Source organism: Hypomesus nipponensis, chromosome 11 (assembly GCF_054491055.1).
Source record: "Hypomesus nipponensis isolate SF chromosome 11, ASM5449105v1, whole genome shotgun sequence".
Taxonomy (NCBI): Eukaryota; Metazoa; Chordata; class Actinopteri; order Osmeriformes; family Osmeridae; genus Hypomesus; species Hypomesus nipponensis.
In genome coordinates, this window is record NC_140371.1 from 16,878,912 (window position 1) to 16,897,588 (window position 18,677).

Below are 18,677 nucleotides of genomic sequence, written 5' to 3' on the forward strand. Positions count from 1 at the left end.
GCACGGTCAACGTGGAAAAAGCTCTAAGTGACATGTGTTTCACCCTATACATGGAAAGTTCCAGGTCCTTCTTGTAACATGTTACAATGTTTCACAAAATAACTCTTTGGAATGCAGCTAAACTACAATTTAATTAATGTATTATTGTATTATGAATGTATTATTAAGCTATTTCGCAAATGGCCATGGTATTTTGTGGTGGTCCGTAAAAATCTTGTATCGTGTCAACAGACGTTTCGTTTATAAGACGTGCACCAAAACCGCTTCGAATCTAAGGCCACAATATCGTCCTGCACAATACCTACACGCTTTACCCATTTCATAACTTGTATATCCGATGTTACTGGAATGTGTTTTGTAGACTTATTATAATAGTAATAGTGTAGTAACTCCAAATTCCAGACATTGTACATGCGCAATGGCACTTTCACGTTCGTCATATCTTCCCTACCTGATTTGCGCCATTTTCTACTAGCTGGCTGGACTAGCTTCTAAGAAATAATTAATACCAGGATCACCTAGCTAGTTGTTATTAGCAGAATAGTCGACACAGCTGAATATCTCTGCATGAGCATGGAAGACGAAAGCCATCCCAAAACTCTGTAAGTAATGCTTACAAAACTGTTGTCAGTGTCACGGAACCAGCTGGCTAGCTAGCTAGCAAACTAGCTAGTATATCACCCTGCAATGTTCTTGGAATATTAGTAGCTAACCCAAGTAACTAGCTAGCTAATCTAGCAAGCTAGGTTGCCATGCGAGTCAAACGAACCAGTCAGAGCCACACACGCTAGCCTGCTACTATCGGAATTATATATTTATAGGGAAATGTACCCCTAGCCTCAGCTTTACCTATCTAACCAGCTACTAGGGTAATTTCGAACAAAGCATCACTCGTTCTCTTGTTACAAATGCCAACGACATTAGCTTGTCATCTTGGTCTTGTTGCTGGAACTAGCCAGTGTGGCTAGCACCAAGACAGACGGCCACTACAATAGCGGAACAAAGTACACCTCACTTAGCATATATTTATTGCTACCCTACCTGTACGTACTTTCTATGTCATAAACTGATCAAAAAATCACACCTAATTCATTCCACCCGCTTTTGTTTCTCTCTTAGATATGTTGGCAACCTTTCCAGAGATGTAACAGAAATTCTGATACTCCAACTCTTCACTCAGATAGGCCCTTGCAAAAGTTGTAAAATGATCACTGAGGTAAGAAAATCAGTTTGTCATGTCAAATATGTAAACTAACTGCCTTTTGTTTTGGATTTCACGGTCATTAAAAACCATTATCTTGCACTACTGTAATTGTATGTTGTTTCTTACATTTGATCAAGACCTGGGACATGATAAAATTGAACACGCAGAAGTGATCATGTTTTGGGCTATAATATATTTTCCTGGCTTTTTTTTCTCAGCAACCCGATAGCAGGAGGATGAATTCTTCTGTCGGGTTTTCCGTTTTGCAGCAAACAAGTAACGATCCGTATTGTTTTGTGGAGTTCTACGAACATAGAGACGCTGCTGCTGCTCTGGCAGCCATGAATGGGAGGAAAATATTAGGAAAGGTAATATATATATATATATTTATTATGAAATACAAATGTAAGAAGGTGTTACACTTTCTAACACCTGCCTCATTACTCCTAAAATATCTATTGGCCATAGACTTTGATTATGTGAAATATTTTTTCTTCTTCCAGGAAGTGAAGGTCAATTGGGCCACCACTCCAAGTAGCCAAAAGAAGGACACATCCAGTAAGTGTCCTATGCCCTAGTCATTGTTGGCCAGTACTAAACCTCCAGACCTATTCATACAACTTATGGAGGCCGTTAGTTATATAGATTTGCCAAATGCAAGCAAGTGTTATTAAGTGCCATTACTGTAATTTGTCAAATTCACTCAGAAATGCAAGTGTGCTTTAGCACTAATGGTTAACAAATTTGTATTGGTCATTTCAGATCATTTCCATGTTTTTGTGGGTGATCTGAGCCCTGAGATCACCACGGAGGATGTCAAAGCCGCATTTGCACCTTTTGGGAAAATCTCGTAAGTTTTAAATGGGAAGACTTAACTTGAATTTGCTCATTAATATGTTTTTCTACCTACAGTAATGCAGGACTTTTTACAAGATGTACAGGAGAATATAAAAGCAGTTTTGGTAAAGAGAAATTAGGCATTAGATGACACATTTGGATAAATCACATTGTAATTTTTTCACCAGACATCTTTATTTTGCTATTGATATATTTAGGAAATGGTAAGTACTTTTTAATGTGCAATTTGCAGTGGCAGAACAAGCTTGTGTGTAAATGAAAAGCTTTCAGCTTCTGAAGTTTTGAGTAAGTAAAGTAATAGCACTCTGGTTATTTTACAGAAATGCTCATAGGATTGGACAGGAGCTTGAAGGCTAACAGCAAGGAACAGTGCACACCTGAAACTCAGATGTAGTTTTTTTTTCCTCATCTATTTATTCTGTTTCTTCCATTTATTGCAGATAATTTGTGATGACATAACTTATTAATACACTCCAGTTTCCGAGTATTCCTTTCAAGATTTAGCCAATGTAAATTGTCTCATTTTGGTTTGCTTAGTATTGTTGATAGCTTAATGCTCCTTTCCTAAAGTTCTGAAAATTTTCAATTTTTCAAAATTTGCAGCTCCCCAAACTCCATATTGGTGGTAAAGAATTGACCAGGAAAAATAACGAAATCTGTTAACAGGCCATGTATGCCTTTTTAATTCCTTTTTCTCTTTGATATTTTAATATATTTCTATTGGTAGGATACCATCAGTAACTGCTAGGAATGCATGGTAATACATAAAAATTGTTGCTTTCTGACTTGCTGATTTCAGACTGTAAAATAAGTGAATATTGATTTTAATGAACTATTTAATGGCAGGGATCCCTTTTATTGAAAATGAATATGAAAACAGCTAACTCAGCAGTGTAGGTTGCATGTCTTTGTAATGGTGTTTTAAAATGCTGCTTTGCTTTCAAGTTGCCAGTATAGGTTTTACGGTAGATTTTAACATAGGAGAATACATGTATAGGTGATCGTCTGTGTGTGTGTGTGCCTCTGTGTGGGTGTTTGTGCGTGTGGTTCTTTTAGTTTGACGTGTGTAATGCAGCAAGTGTTCTGAAGCTACTTTGATGTTTTCTTGCAGGGATGCCCGTGTTGTGAAGGACATGACTACAGGGAAATCTAAGGGGTATGGATTTGTGTCCTTCTATAACAAACTGGTAAGGCTCCAGTACAGGAACACGAAATGAAGGTTATTTCTGTTTACTATCCTACTTTTAGTACATCACATGTCATTTAATACACTACCATAGATTCACAAACAAATTTGACTTTAGTTATGTTTATCAGATAATATCAAATATGATTTGTTATATGCAAACAATTAAGCATTAACTATTGAAATGGAAATATCGATGTAATATTGATGTATTACTGTAGAATACAGATCAGAGGTCTCTAGTACGTTTTGTGATTCATAGTTTTGGAAAAGAAACATTGTCTTTTGTGTTTTAATAGGATGCTGAAAATGCCATAGTGCACATGGGAGGACAGTGGTTAGGAGGGCGTCAGATCAGGACTAATTGGGCCACCCGCAAGCCACCAGCGCCCAAAAGTGTGCCTGATAGTAAGTTACAAGGAAAAGTCTACCACTCTCAAAGTGTTGCCAGAAGTAAGTTTGTCATCCATTTTTCTTCCATTTTTGATTGTCAGATGGCTCGAAGCAGCTGAGGTTTGAAGATGTGGTCAATCTGTCTAGTCCACAGAACTGCACTGTGTATTGTGGAGGAATCCAGTCAGGACTATCAGGTAAGTGTTTCCTTTTGTCATTTTGAAATTTAGTTACATTCAGGGGTATAATGCGCTGAATAAGTACATTGATTATGTAATTTTTTGGGAGAAACCTATATTTTTTTTATATAATCCTTTTCACTTGGACACCCTTTTCATTTGGACACTGATAATGAAGTACATTTTGTCTACTTAACAATGTAAGAATAATGCTGCGGCAATTGTATTTAGTGTGCTAACAGTGCTGTTTTACAAAAGGTAAAACAAAATAATTTGATAAAAAATGTATATGTTATACTAATAACCTTTCTACACTCGCAATGACCTTACCTATTTATTTATTTTTGTTTTTTTAAAGAACATCTCATGCGACAGACATTCTCGCCCTTTGGTCAGATAATGGAAATCAGAGTTTTCCCAGAGAAAGGTTACTCATTCATCAGGTAATTATCTTCCAAAGCATGTAGAGTCATTTTTTGCCCCTAGGTGGCAACAGCTTAGGACTCAATGATTAATAATCAGCAAATACTTTTCATGGGCTAAAGTTGCCGGATATATATAGTTTGCATGTAGTCTCCTTTTTTGTGCTGATGGTATACTGCGATTACAGAACCCTGCTGAAAGCATATTTCTTTTTAAGGTTTTCGTCACACGAAAGTGCTGCCCATGCAATTGTTTCAGTGAATGGAACAACCATCGAAGGTCACATTGTTAAATGCTACTGGGGCAAAGAATCTCCTGACATGTCCAAGAATGTACAGCAGGTAGTGTGAAGCACCTACAAAAGGGGTCTTAAAGTTACTTAAGCTATTAATTTTTAATTTGCTTCAGTTTTATTCTTGTTGACAAAACGTTTTTGTCTTTGTGCAGATGGAATATGGTCAGTGGGGACAGTGGAATCAAATGTATGGGAACCCCCAGCAGTACAGCCAACAGTATGTTACAAATGGGTGGCAGGTGCCCTCTTATGGTGTGTACGGCCAGACATGGAATCAACAAGGATTTGGTGTAGAGTGAGTTGGAGCATTTATTTAATCATACACAGTGATTATACCAGACTTGATTATACACCACAAGTTGACTCATTCAAGTTCGACCAAGTTCCTGACCAGGGTTTCTGCTAGTGTAGAGAAGAGAAATGTATGCAATTACCAATATATTTTGGTAAACTTTTCTAGTATAAAGCTTGAACAACCTAAACCATGTAGAAATATAATAACAAAAAATTGATTGGATTGCATGTCCCCAAATTTTCATTGGGGAATATTTTTTACATTTAGCTTCCTATACCTCACCTACAGTATACAATACGATCAAGGCCCAATTTTAGTACTGTACAATGGTTTGATGTCAGGGCCACACTAAAATGCTATATCATTCACAGGGACTCCATTCTGGCAGCAGCCGCACAAAATATTTCAAGGTGACAACTTTATTTATCTCAGCTTTCCAGCAAATCTTTCACCCTCTCGCTCTCTCTTTCTCTGTCTGTCTGTCTCTTTCTGTCTGTCTCTCTCTCTCTGTATTGTGTTCTGATGTGTGTGTGTGTGTGTGTGTGTGTGTGTTTGCACATATTCTCCCTATCAGGCAGTCTCAGTCTCCAGGCTGGATGGGAGGTTTTGGATCCCCACAGTCGCAACCCCAGCCTGGTCCTGTGATGCCCAATCAGGCCAACTTCAGCATGACTGGCTACCAGACACAGTGAGCAGGCTCTCACATCAGTCACAGTCTTTCTGCTCCAGGGAATCAGTGGACAACCCATCGTATGTAAATCTGGAACCGCCTCCCACCCAGTAAAGATCAGAGGCAGTGTCTTATCTCTAATATGTGAGGGAAACAAAGTTATTTATATGGATGGGTAGTGTAGAGGGGGTGGGGGGTTTCCTGGCTAATGTTTTGGCTAGATTTCAACAAATCGTAAGTTCAAGAACTTGGACTAACTTAATGTGTTTTATAGGAGAGATCATCATGTTTTTGATGAGTTACGTTTACCACTTAATGTAGCCTAAAACAGATTTAAAAGTATTTGTACCCTCAGTGTGAAATAGCACTGTAAACATTTTAGAAACTTTCTTAAAGTGTTTGGTAAATTATTTTAATAATGAACAATCGCTCTCCTTCCCAATTGAGGGTGTTTTATCAGATGTATTAAGGTGCAATATGCTTTATTAAAACATGTCCCTATATGACATATGATGCAAGTGAGGAAGTCGATATTTTCCATGTCTTCATCCTCAGAAAACAGGAGCCAATTGTGAGCTGGAAAATGCTCTAATGTGTAAATTGTTTTTAGTATAAAGTTTAGTTCAAGCATTTTGTTCTGCTGAGTGAATTTTTAAAAATGTCTCTTTTGGGGTTGATCTTCTTTTGTAAATAATAAGGCAAATTATGCCATCATGTATAGCCTAATAATCAATCAGTTGCTTTGCGCTCCTTTTTGACATGCAAATACTAGTATAATTCTTTAATCATCTTATATCTACAAATGTCACTTCTGGGACAGGTCAAGAAGGCCAACTATGTATATAACCCCTGCTGCGTACTGTATGTAGAAAGAGTTTTTAAGCATGTGCTCTTTTATAGAATCACAAGTTTCACAAACCCAACGCTGTACATACTGTACTTAGACGGTAGATTGGTGTAAACAGGCTTATAAAATATGTTCTGTATGATTTATAATGAAGCCTTAACTTAAGTCAGTTACAGCCACCTTTTTTTTTCATTATTTTTTTTTTTTACCTCAAGCTCTTTAGAAGACAAGATTCTATATTCCAATAAGGGTTGTCCCAACTATGAGGTTGTGTGCCATTTCCATATAATAGCTTGAGATAAGTGGGTTTTGAGTTTGAATTGCACGTTTTTGAATTGTATTATCTTGGTTGCTTAAAGCATTGAATGTAATTGGGTAAGTTTGCTTTTAAGAAAGGTGTAAGTAAATTCTTTTCAATAAAAATGGAAATTGATCTGAAATAAAACAATGATTTGAAACTATGTCTAACCAAGTGTCTGTGTGTGTGTGTGTGTGTAGGTTTTATATTCTGCAATTCTAGAAGTCTGTTGACAGATCTTGATACTCATGTGACGATTAAAAAAATATACGCTTTTAATTCCATGTATCACACACAATCATTGATCAGACTTATTTTATTAACAACACGTGCTACAAAAGACAGTGTCTTAATTAGGCTTCACCACGCACTATATAGTAACAGCAATTTAGATCTTAACTGCATGTTCCAATGTTAATATTATTTTCTCAAACCTGGCCTCATTTAAACCTAATGTACTAGTACATTAAACACGTCTATTGAGTCAGATTTTCGGTTGAACCACTGATAATATTGTACTTAATTTGACCTAACATCAACCACAGAGATCAATGCCTGAATTGACAATAATAATTATTTAAAAGCCCAACACGGATTAGCAATAGCAACATAAATAAAATACACAGATGTAATTTATAATAATTTGTTAAGTGCTGCAAACTATCTGTTAAGAAAATTATATTGACAATGTTGTCGACACTTAATATACATGAGTATGCAAATATTTTATCTTATTCTAACAGTACATCATAATTCATAGTATTCCCATTGCCCAAGTATATGATGCAAGTATTGTGCAATTTCTATCTGGACTAATATAATTGCTTGGATTTATGTATGATTTTCTGTTGAATTTTATGTATTGTTATTAGTTATCGAGGGTATTCTCGAATTTTAATTCTATGTAAATATTTGTTACTTTAACAGTGATACTAAACTAACTAAAATTTGTCTCGTTACAACAGTAATCGGTGTAAGAGTACAGCATACGAGTTTAATACTGCTCACCTTAGTATGCCACCGTTGTTCCTAAGTGTTATTGGTTATGTTGTGCTTTTCTTCTCACAATTGTTGTTCTGGCACTAAGCTACATATGGCTGTTTGCCTTGGGCCAGCCTTTGACAGGATTCTGACCATCATATGTGGTCTGGCCAACAGGAATAGTGGCACTCCATGGTGATGATGTCTCTGCGCGTATTCCTCTGTTGAGTTGTACCTGAATTTTACCATCTGAAGCAGTCTTTTCACTCTAGAAATTGACACAAAGTCTTAGAAGTTTGATACTCAATTGTGAGGTTGCGCAACACAATGTATACGTATACACACATCCTGTATTTTAACACCTACCTTAATCACTGTTTCTGTGCCTTTTTTCCACCCATGCAGTTCCAGTTTCTCCACAACCAAGTCAAGCTTCCCCATAATGGCTGCTACAAATCCTTCAAGATGAAGAACCTGTCTGACCAATCTACAATAGGAGAAGAAAGAAATGATGGTCCCTAGAAAGGATTTTACACACATGTACATTGCCATTATGTACAATTACAGCGTGACGTATACAGTACTACATCATAGCATCCAACTCTTTATACATTTTTTCCATAGGTATTAAATTGCCTATTCAGTAACTTTACTATCATGCAAACTGTATGGGTCACCACAAAATGTATCCACAGGTGAATGTGCATCCAGTGCTAAAAGAGATTGGTTGTTGTTTGTCTATATGGCAATCAGAAAGCTGGTCTGGTCTGAGAAAACTGATGATATTTGGTGCTAAAAGGTCAAAGCAGCTGCTGCATGATACTATGTCAAACTTGCTGCCAAACTCTTGATGGTCAAATGTGTCTAGAGCCTTTTCTTTAAATAAGAAGAAATGTTTAAAATGTTCAACTCATCGCACTTTTGGAAATCCTCCTGCTCCACTGTTTTTGTTTTCTGCTCATTGTCAGGTTTCTCCAGGGAACCATTAACATAGTTTTGTCCAAGATTGTTAAGCTCAGCACTAAGAGCATCCTGCGTGTGACAAGAGGAATATGTATGTATTTGGTTCATCAAACATTCATGATCTTTTTACATGATCCAGAATTTACCTTTTATTATTGTATTCTGTAGTGTTCTCTGTGCACTTACCCTTTTATCTTCTAGTTCTCTTTTCATTTTCTCTTGCTCTTCTTGGTCCAGAATTTTGTTTCCATCACAGTCAAATTTGGAGAAAGCGTCAGATATTTCATGATCATCATGTCCCATCCTGAGGGGTTAACATAGTAGTATCAAATTGAATACCATAATTGAAAGGTTAGTGTTAGTTCACTCAGGGTGAAGACTTACTCTTTAAGAGTCTCTCTAAAGTTTTTGAATTCTATTTCTTTGGATCCAGAATTCAGGGCTTTTTGGACATCTGATATCTTCTCATTTTTCAGTTTTAGTTTCATAAATGTCTTTGCATAACTCTGAAAAACAGATATAATGTAAAAATATTTTCTGTCAAATATTTCTGTAAAATATTGATATTTAACATGTATGTGTGTATATATGTATATATACATTTATACATACATATATACACATACATATATATACATTTATAGTTTTTATATATATATATATATATATATATATATTACAATTTACCTGTTTGATTATGTCAGTAATTTGCAGCTCATCTTTTTGGGATGAAAGCTCTTCCTTTACCTCAGAATAGGTGTCATTAATGATGGCCAAAAACATGTTCTGGGGAACAAATCAATAGCATATACATAAACGCTGTTCACTTTTTTCTGTAGCTAAATAGAAAGTGTATTAATGTAACTTACAAGTAACACAAAGAAGACAAAGAACACATAAGTGACAAAATAGATGGGCCCAAGGACTCTGTTGGCTCGCTCAATTGCATCGTAATCGAAATCTCCAAGAATGATCCTGAACTGGGTAAAACTACAGATTGAAAATAACAAAGCATCAATTATTTTAATGTTATCTTGCTGAAGACATTTTTCAAATATGTTGTCAGAAAACTTCTCTTACATGCACTTGACAAAGGTACTGAAGGATTCCACCTCTGTTCCGAAGAGCAGATAACCCAACTGAGCATAGGCAAAGAACACAATAAAGAACATGATAGCAAAGCCCATGATGTCTTTTGCACAACGCCCCAGTGTAGAGGACAGTTGAGTCATGGTCTTATTGAAACTGATGTACTTGAAAACCTACAGGAACAAGAGAGGACATTTAGTTTTTTGGACACGACTTTTGTAACACAATATAACATCTTTATGCATCTTTTTTCAGACCTACCTTTATCCAAGCAAAGAACAAGTTCATTGCATTCATGTTATTATATTGTGTTTGCCAGAATGCTAAAAATTCAAAATCTGCATAGATATCCGGATTCTGCAATAGTGTGCCAAGTAATTTATCCACTTTAATGGTGCGAAAAACATTGAAGACAATAGCAACAATTGCTAGCTGTAAAAAGAAAAAATATATATTTTATTATTTTTATAGAGAACATGAAATGTCAGTTTGTCCCTCATTTGCAATTCCTTATCTACTCAATTTACCATGATGACAACCACATCGAGAGTGTTCCAGATGCTTTTGAAGTAGGAAAACTTGTGGATCCGCAGCTCAAGAATCTCTTCCACAATATAGTAGAAAATGAACAAACAGAACACCATCTCACAGCCAATTATAAAATAATCCCAGTAGGTGATGTAGCGAATCAGTTTGACTGTTCTTATCTGATAAGAGGGTATCGCTCCACCAGTGGCTGGAAATTCAACCACTAATCTGCAGAAAAAAAATTCAACACTGTTTAGACCATTCTGAACAATTAAGAAAATATCTGAAATGATGTAACTGTTCATTCTTCCATTTACCTGATGACACAGAACAAGTTAATATTAGCGTTGTATGTGGAAAAGTCAACGAACACTGCCCGAGTCCCATGGTCCAACCACAGGTTGCTCATCATCTCTGCCAGGACTGCAGCCGTGTCCTCCTTGGTTCTGCCAAGGTCCTGGTAGTAGCCCGCCCCACTGTAGGTGGTCAGCAGCCCCCAGTGAGCCGACCCCTTAATCTCTTTTTCGGTGTGATACTGCCAACTGCAAAACCAGGAATGCAATACTAGACATGGCTTCTGATAAAGATACAATTCCCACCAAACATTCAAAACAATAAACAAAACATAAAAACGATTAAAATGTTAAACTCACGCTGTGCCATTAATCAGGCCAAAGTCCAGGCTGTCCTCTTTCTTCTCATTGTAGACATCAAAGCATCCTGTGATTTCGTTCTGGAAGTCACTGTGGACTTTGCAGGAGTTGTTCTTTACCTTGATTTGTCTCATCCTGGGCACTCCTAGCAACAGGTTCTCATAGTAGATAAAGGACTGGTCTCCATTCTCTAGGGACTGGTTGTTGTACCACTTGGTCCAGTAGAGTCCATCCAGTAAAGGGCCCTGGGCATACTGTTTTATTCAAAGAGGTTATGGAAAAACTGAAGCTGTGAAACTGATTATGAAAAATTAATGGACTCACGGTGTTGTGCTTTATAGTTGTCTTGAAAAATAACAATGAATATTACATTTTATGCAGACACTGATTGATTAATTGATAATTGATCGATTGTGAAACACTGTTATTTTAGTCATACGTATAAGCAACGAGAATTACTACTCACAGTCCAAAAGTCAGCCATGCTGCTAATGGATTGAAATTGAACCCCGCTGTCGCTGGGTGTATTCACAAACAGGCCTGTCATGACTTTAGTATAGTAGTAGGTACTGGAGCTGGTCATACCATATGTCACTGAAAGACAACACAACTACATTGTTATTATCAGCCAGTGATGCATATCAACCTTTGCACAGGCTCTGGCTAAAATGTTGTCCATTCAAATGTTCAAGATAAGAAAAGGAAGAATGAGACACGCTCCTCATTCAGCACTTGTCCTTTAGCCTTGTTCACATCACAGGAGTCAAAGAGGCCAGATTTACCTGGTAATTTGTTTGAAGAGAGAGCACACTGGCTGACACAAATACCCTCATCAAACAATGTAAATCTAACACAGACAAAGAAACAATGGCTTGAGCCAATGCTCTTATCAGTGAAAGGCAGGGGCAGTGCGTGTGTTCCTTTTAGAGAAAATGTTTAGCAGGACAATGGTTTTCAGCCAGCGAGGATGTTGTGGGCATTTTATAATGAGCACTAAAGCATAAACCGATCATGATAAATGAACATTTCGCATGACAGTAACAGTTTGAGAAAACACAAAAAGGTCATGGTGATGTATATTTCTCGTGTATTTACGAATAGTCTACATTAAGGAAAAAATGTTACCTGATCTGTGCATTATAACAACATGAATTAAAATCATAAATTTCCAAAATCTACTGGCGTTTCAACATTTTCATCTCATATTACATTGCCTTGTAATTGTACTCAAGCTATACATTATCCAAAGTAAACATAACAGGACAATAATTGCATACAAATACATTTCTCAACTTGGTTAAAACACATTGCTGATATACTTACAGAGACACATATCCACAAGAAAAAACACATAGACCAGTAACTCCCTCAGGGTCGTCCTAATAAACAGCTCTCTGTTGCCTGAAGTGTTCTCAGTCAGAGCTGTACCCCACAATCCTACATCAAACAGAACAGTGGTCAAACAAAATATAGGAATGGAGATAAACAAGAGGCTGTATCAAAGTCTGAGAAGTGATAGAAGGTCAATTACCCCTTTCAAATATAAATACAAATTACATACAAGAGTAAGTTATTCAGTTTGCATATTGATAATTGTCCTTTTTAAGTTAAATGGTGTAATGTGATGATGTCAGGTGTTTAAAAGACATCCCATTACAAACCTGATCCCTATAACATCACACTACACAGGGATTTAACAAACGCAAATGAAAACAACCATTGAACCAGTTCCTACCTTTGAAGAAAGAGCAGCAGCCAGGCCTTGTCTTATCCACCCCCACGTCCAGCGGATCAGGCTTGACTGGGAAAGAGTCTGGGGTGTTCAGCTTGCTCATGCTGTTGAAGGAGCCCTGGAAGTGGGGTTGAGGATTGTAGACAGTGCTGATGACACGAGGCAGGGGTGGAGGAGAGCCACAGTAGCCCTGGTTTACCCAGGAACCTTTCCCTAGACTATCCAGTTCACACTCCACCTGGCCACTCAGGTGGCTCTCTGCCCGGTTATTTAGTCGCTTCATGCTAGGAATGAACTTGAAATCAGGGAAAGAGAATGTTGATACACTAATAAAGATCCCAGTGCGGCAGACGCAGATTTGAACATCACCTGTTGGCGAGATGGCTTTAAAGGGATGGTGACAAAAAGGGAGGAGGACATAAACAGTGATGAGGGAGGAGCGGTGTATTTCTATTGAGCACCATCTGCACGTTAATGCATTGTGTAATGAAAACGAATGTGTGATAAGGGTCGTAATAAAAAGGCAGAAAAGTGGCCTATATCATTCATAACATTTTTGGTACAGTTATATGGCCGTTGTGTATTGTTTTATATTTTGCATCTAGATTATATTATTTATTACTGTATTATGAAGTCGACATATGTTACTGTGCCACATCCTAAAATTGAATTAAAATATCTTCTTTGAGAAGAGGCTCAAAGAAATATGTTCTTTATGAGGACACATTTCTCTTTGTCTCAGATATATCCTCTCAAATATATCCTTAAATTGACCCAGATACAAAACATGCAACAGAGTTATCACAAGCATTGTCTCAAAACGAAACATAGCGTTTGGTAGGTTGAATATTTAAATTGTAAGGTCTAAACTAACCATTGTGGCAATTTCCCCTTGAACAGGTATGCTTAGCCAGCCAACATAATCTATCAATCTTCACTCACAGCATTTTCAGTGAACAGCCTGAAGTTTGTCATTACACTTTCTAAGCGTAGGTGCAAAAAATATTTTACGTTTTTTTTTTTGCGTCAAGTTTGCTTTTGTAAACCGTGTTTGTCTGTTTAAGATGACATGTGCAATCATAAAATGATTGCACATGTTAGCTACCAAAAAGCTACCAAAAATTGCGACACGATTAAAATGTCTCTTGTAGACAACACATTCAGACCAATTTTATGTCTTCTGTAGAGAAATATATACCTATGTAATACAATCTGCTGACACGAGGTAGGCCCACAGTCTACAAGCAGTGTTACATTGTATAACCACTCATTCAATACAAAAATTATCCTGCAGAGAAGATTAATTAACTACATTTCAATTCCATCCTAGACCTAACTCTTGACTGCATGTGACTGTAGTGGCTAAACCAGAGGGAAGGTTAAGTGTCTCTGATGTCCTTCCCAAAGACCAATATAATAGGCCCCATCTCATTAGTATACATATTTTGACTAGTTCTGACCTAGCTTTGCATACATTGATGATGAGCCAATTGTCAAAAAGCATACATTAAGTATGCAAACAATCAACACAGCATATAACTACGGATGGCCATCTGTAGGATATATAATGTAGCAGGTTTGGCACACCTCATTATTTTTTGTTGGGGAAAACTTGTGAAACAACTCATTTTGGGGACTATTGACTGTACTATACAAAACACGTGCCTTACTAAAACACAAAATATGAAGTGCTAAAGGTACAGTAGCGAGGAGGTTTGTTGTAGATTGTCGCTTTGATGGAGATGTCTTATCCTCGATGCATCTTGTCCAGCTATGGAAATTCACGCTTCAGTTCCTCTGAACAGAGATATTATGTACACCCCCTGCTCAACAATAGAGTATAATTCCTCCTTCTTCACTGAAGCATTGGCAGGGTCTGGAACAAATACTTTTTTTTTAATTAACTGCAGCTTGTGCCACAATGGCAACCTTTTCTAATTTGCCTACAAACACTTGTCCACACATCAGTATTCGATGTTGAAGTGGCATTATATCTTCTTTTTGTTGCTGTAATGTACTGTCAGATTGTTTTATGACCTAATGCAGGGTTACGTGACATCAGAATGATCATACAGCCCAAATTTAAGTGTGGTCAGATAGTAGTAGTAGTAGTAGTGATAATATCAAATGATATAACATTACGTTAAGAAAAAGTTTTCTGTGTCCAATTCATTCGTGTTCCATAAACTAGTGCCAGCAGCTTTCTCATCTAGTGCACCACTTGGGTCCATATATTTTGGTCCACAGTTGACGTAATTCCTTCTTATCTCACAACACAGGTGCTTAGGACAAAAGGGAAGCACACCCATTAGGGTGCAGGGCAAGACAGAGCAACATATTTGACTTGGCATCACGCTTACTAAGAATATGACACATCAAAACAAAAGACAAGCATAACACCTCTAGTTTTCCTAGATCACCCTTTGGGTGACAACCATGCCCATGGTTACAGTTTTTTCTGGGAGCCCATTTATTGAACTGAAAACTTGAATCATTGATGATTACCCTTTGGGGGATTCTTGAAGGATGTCCTCGCACAATTTATGATGTTATTTATTTCATACATTGGAACAATCCACACTTGCAGTATGTGTGAGATGTTGGAGTTGATAAACAAGCACAAAAGTTTTTAGTTTTTTCATTAAAAAATTATGTTTATTTCAGTTCTAAAACTATACTGAACAAAATAGAGTTTTATTTAGGTCACTGTACAAAAATCATTATTTTCATGCTTAGGTATTTCAAACTATACAAATGAATGTTGAATACTCATTGACAATATGTTTTTCCTGGTTCAACAGTAGATAAAAAATAACAACAATCAAACTATTTTTCAAATGCATTGTGAAAACAATGACTTGCCATCCATCTAAAATTGCACCACATCTTTTCAAGGCCTGATTGGAAGGGTTCATACAAATATGGAATATATACACAAAGTTTAAATTATGAGCACAATAAATTATGTATACAAGTTGACACAAACTTTGAAAGTTTAAAAGTAAGACAAAATCCAACTGTTTTTTCAAAAAGTAAAAAACAACTAAAAGTTTTCAGAAAATATATCTATAAATAAAATCAATACAGATGTATTTACTAACCCCAATATTGGAGCAAAGCCTGTATCATTAACAAGCATACATGGTCATTCACCTCAAAGAGCTTGACAGATTTGTTTTCCAATGTATCCATCCAGTTCAGGATGGCACTTGGAGGCCATCACACTGGTAGGGAAATGAAGAGTGCATATATTCATTTTCATCTGGAGAGCTGTACCTCATAAGGCAAGGATAGTTCTCAGGCTGGACACAGTCAAACTGGAGATCCAGCCACTGCCTGTGGGGGGCAGTGTGCCTGCTTGCATCCGTCAGGATCCGATTGAGGGCCATGATATAGCTGAGGGCCATCTGCAGCGTCTCATACTTGGATAGTTTCTTGTCCTCACCCCATTGAGGGACCACTTTACGGAGCCGATCGAAGGCTGTGTTCAAGCCCTGCATCCTCTTTCTCTCACGGGCGTTGGCTGCCATCCTTCTCCTTGTGGTGTTCTCATACTTTTCTGGGCTCTTGACATCAGACTCAGATCCAGATCCAGAGTCAGAACAACTTTGCTGACAGGACATCATACTTTTGAGTCACAATTCCAATGTTTTCTTTCCACAGTTGTTTTCTTTCAAACTATAAAAGAAAGTGCTTCAATTGAGCTATGCGATATTTTCAAATTGATGGTAAATCCAGGTGTGGTTGTTCTGTTTAGATGGAGAGGCTTCAGTGTCTCTGCTCCTGGGGAGACTGAGGAGTCGTCTTTTATAGGAACAAGGAGATGAACAGGTGGTGGCAGGTGCAGTATATCCCCTCCCCCAAGCCCCCCTCTTCAATGTTGCTTGCTGGAGAACACACCCATGCTGACACACAAACATACACACATACTCTCCCTCTATACACACACATGCAAACAACCCTTAATGAAATTCCAATTAACTTTGGCTGGTCTATCTAGCCCTGGCTTCACTGAGAACCATGTGTTGCAAACACAGAAATTGTACCATCTGTCTAAGGCAGTTTGTTGATAATGATGATGATGCTTGAAACTCACAGAACTAAACAAGAGGACATTTCTGAATCACACTCTGTTTAACACAATATTTAAAAACACATGTTTTAAACAGCATAAGTAATATATTTCTTTATTAGTTATTAATTTGATATCATGACAGGTCCTTATCACAAAAGACATTGCTTAATTCCGTGTTTTAATGACTAATTATCTTGTATTTGGACAGCAGGTTACGGAAAAAGTTGTGGATTGTGGACCAAAGTAGGCATATGCCAAGCAGGTCCTCAGCCACACATTTGTGATGGAAAGTTTTACCATAATCCACTGGCTCTTTTATTATCTTCTCATCTGCTAATTATGATAATCTGAGATTAGCCTGAGGGAAAATAAGTGTAAGTGCGGCTCATAACCCCAGGGACTTGAAGAGAACGTCAGCCTGCTGGGTACTCCTTTCATTAGCTTGGATTATTGTTTTTTTAATCTGAGATGTTGAGCTCAATATGGTAGACACATGGAATATTTTATAATCTCATGTAAAACATGGGGTCGACACAATTCTCAATTTTATTGAAAAATAGAATGAGATCCATCAGATTTTGATAGATATTAAGATACAAGAAGTGGCTCTATTTTCTTCTCAGCAGTTTATCTGTTCTGGTTGCACAGTATGTGGTACACATTAATGTACCAAACATACTGGTGACCACATGTGAAATAAATAATTGATCTGTCTAGTGGTCCGAGGAAATGAGACAGACAGAATAATTTGTTTGACTGTCTGTCCTTTCCATCTGGTACCAGTGAATTCAGTAATCAGGGGGGCCCAATCAGAGCAGGTCAATAACCCATCCCCCCTCCTTCCACACAGTTTTAGCGCCCCCCTCTCTCCCCTCTCCAAAAGATCCACAACTTCACATAGACCCTGACATGCACCTAACATGTAAACATCTTCCAATGCACTCATCTAATAGTTCAATCCCAATGTTTATATATTTGTAATTTTGTGTTAACAATAGTATCACATTCTACAACACTTTATTGACTTGTATTAGTTATGGGTCTCATTACAGCATTTAATTCCTGGAGTAATATGATCTAACTTTTTGCAGCAATTTTGTGAATTTTATTCCACAAATGTCATCGTAAAGTATTAAGTATGTAATAGCCTACAGCACATAAATCATTAATCACTACTAGATGCTCAAGATAATGCCTGGCCTCAATATTGGGTCATGGACACAAACTAGAGCTGTCTGGTCATTTTGAGATGGTCTGTGCAATTAGGCATATAATCCCATCTACCAGTTTGGTTCATTGATTACAGATTGGCGTAGGTGGCCAGCTGCTGCTTGTGGTGTCTGTGGGCACTGTCTCAGACAGTGCCCTGGCCCTGGACCTACCACATCCTCCAGCCTTGCTTTTCCACTGACACAAATGATTGGCTTGTCTGGTGGTGAGGCAACCCTCTCTGCTAAAAGCCATATGTCACGCTAAAGCAGTGACCCTTCTACTCTGATGGTGTCAAGTATCATACAATGTCCTGATGGATGATAGATCTGTTTAGAGATTAGGAATGAAGCGTATGGTATACAAAAGGGGAAAGTGTACTACGTACTGTTTCGATGATTTGTCTAGGTTTGAGTGAATGTCATTCTACCCCTTTAGTGGGGTACATTTTCAAATTATGATCTGTGACTGTCAAGATTGAGCTTGACTCAAATATTACATTACATTCACCTTGTAGAGACAGTTTTCTCACCTACACTAAATGGAAACCGATCACTTCTGGCTAATCACACTTGATGTATTATGGTGCAGAAAATGGGGCAGAGACCTAAGGGCCTAAGTCATAAAAACCTCCATGAGAATAACACTGGGCTTCCTACATTACCTACTACTCTTATAAACATAAACTCTGGACCTTCATTATGATATTATGATTGGATATATTTCTAAAATGTTCAAATATGTCTTAGAACCTTCCTACAATCAAATAGAAATCTATCAGTCTGCAACACGTTCATCT

At 37.4% G+C, this 18,677-nt stretch overlaps 3 protein-coding genes across 4 annotated transcripts; 1 reads left to right on the top strand and 2 right to left on the bottom strand.

Moving 5' to 3' along the window:
- The first annotated feature begins 55 nt into the window (after positions 1-55).
- On the top strand, positions 56-6,818 carry tial1 (TIA1 cytotoxic granule-associated RNA binding protein-like 1). Of its 2 annotated transcripts, XM_084709217.1 has the most exons (13): positions 68-602; positions 1,120-1,216; positions 1,423-1,572; positions 1,708-1,762; positions 1,967-2,054; positions 3,174-3,249; positions 3,548-3,656; positions 3,743-3,838; positions 4,179-4,263; positions 4,461-4,584; positions 4,691-4,833; positions 5,205-5,243; positions 5,408-6,818. In XM_084709217.1, the coding sequence occupies exons 1-13, from the start codon at positions 568-570 to the stop codon at positions 5,523-5,525; spliced, it is 1,215 nt and encodes a 404-aa protein (XP_084565343.1). In that variant the 5' UTR covers positions 68-567; the 3' UTR covers positions 5,526-6,818. The 2 variants fall into 2 exon arrangements, with proteins under 2 accessions (XP_084565344.1, XP_084565343.1); XM_084709218.1 differs by lacking the exon at positions 5,205-5,243 and having other exon boundaries at positions 56-602.
- Positions 6,819-7,420: 602 nt separating this feature from the next.
- Positions 7,421-12,877, bottom strand: pkd2l1 (polycystic kidney disease 2-like 1). Its single transcript, XM_084710020.1, has 15 exons — positions 12,598-12,877; positions 12,186-12,299; positions 11,329-11,456; positions 10,863-11,116; positions 10,527-10,751; positions 10,209-10,437; positions 9,943-10,113; positions 9,673-9,854; positions 9,462-9,582; positions 9,280-9,378; positions 8,977-9,098; positions 8,779-8,896; positions 8,549-8,661; positions 7,996-8,116; positions 7,421-7,897 (listed from the first exon to the last, which is right to left on the bottom strand). Exons 1-15 carry the CDS (start codon positions 12,875-12,877, stop codon positions 7,736-7,738), a joined length of 2,439 nt encoding a protein of 812 aa, XP_084566146.1. The 3' UTR covers positions 7,421-7,735.
- Positions 12,878-15,791: 2,914 nt separating this feature from the next.
- Positions 15,792-16,220, bottom strand: atoh7 (atonal bHLH transcription factor 7). Its single transcript, XM_084666985.1, has one exon. The coding sequence runs from the start codon at positions 16,218-16,220 to the stop codon at positions 15,792-15,794; it is 429 nt and encodes a 142-aa protein (XP_084523111.1).
- Positions 16,221-18,677: the final 2,457 nt, after the last annotated feature.

Excerpts from the sequence above, each read along its gene's own strand:
- tial1 (XM_084709217.1), top strand. The coding sequence starts at position 568 with ATGAGCATGGAAGACGAAAGCCATCCCAAAACTCT. Across the intron at positions 603-1,119 it reads GAAAGCCATCCCAAAACTCT|ATATGTTGGCAACCTTTCCA; the intron begins GTAAGTAATGCT and ends TTTCTCTCTTAG. Across the intron at positions 2,055-3,173 it reads GCACCTTTTGGGAAAATCTC|GGATGCCCGTGTTGTGAAGG; the intron begins GTAAGTTTTAAA and ends GTTTTCTTGCAG.
- pkd2l1 (XM_084710020.1), bottom strand. The coding sequence starts at position 12,877 with ATGAAGCGACTAAATAACCGGGCAGAGAGCCACCTGAGTGGCCAGGTG. Across the intron at positions 10,114-10,208 it reads TCGATGTGGTTGTCATCATG|CTAGCAATTGTTGCTATTGT; the intron begins GTAAATTGAGTA and ends TTCTTTTTACAG. Across the intron at positions 9,099-9,279 it reads TTACTGACATAATCAAACAG|AGTTATGCAAAGACATTTAT; the intron begins GTAAATTGTAAT and ends TCTGTTTTTCAG.
- atoh7 (XM_084666985.1), bottom strand. The coding sequence starts at position 16,220 with ATGATGTCCTGTCAGCAAAGTTGTTCTGACTCTGGATCTGGATCTGAG.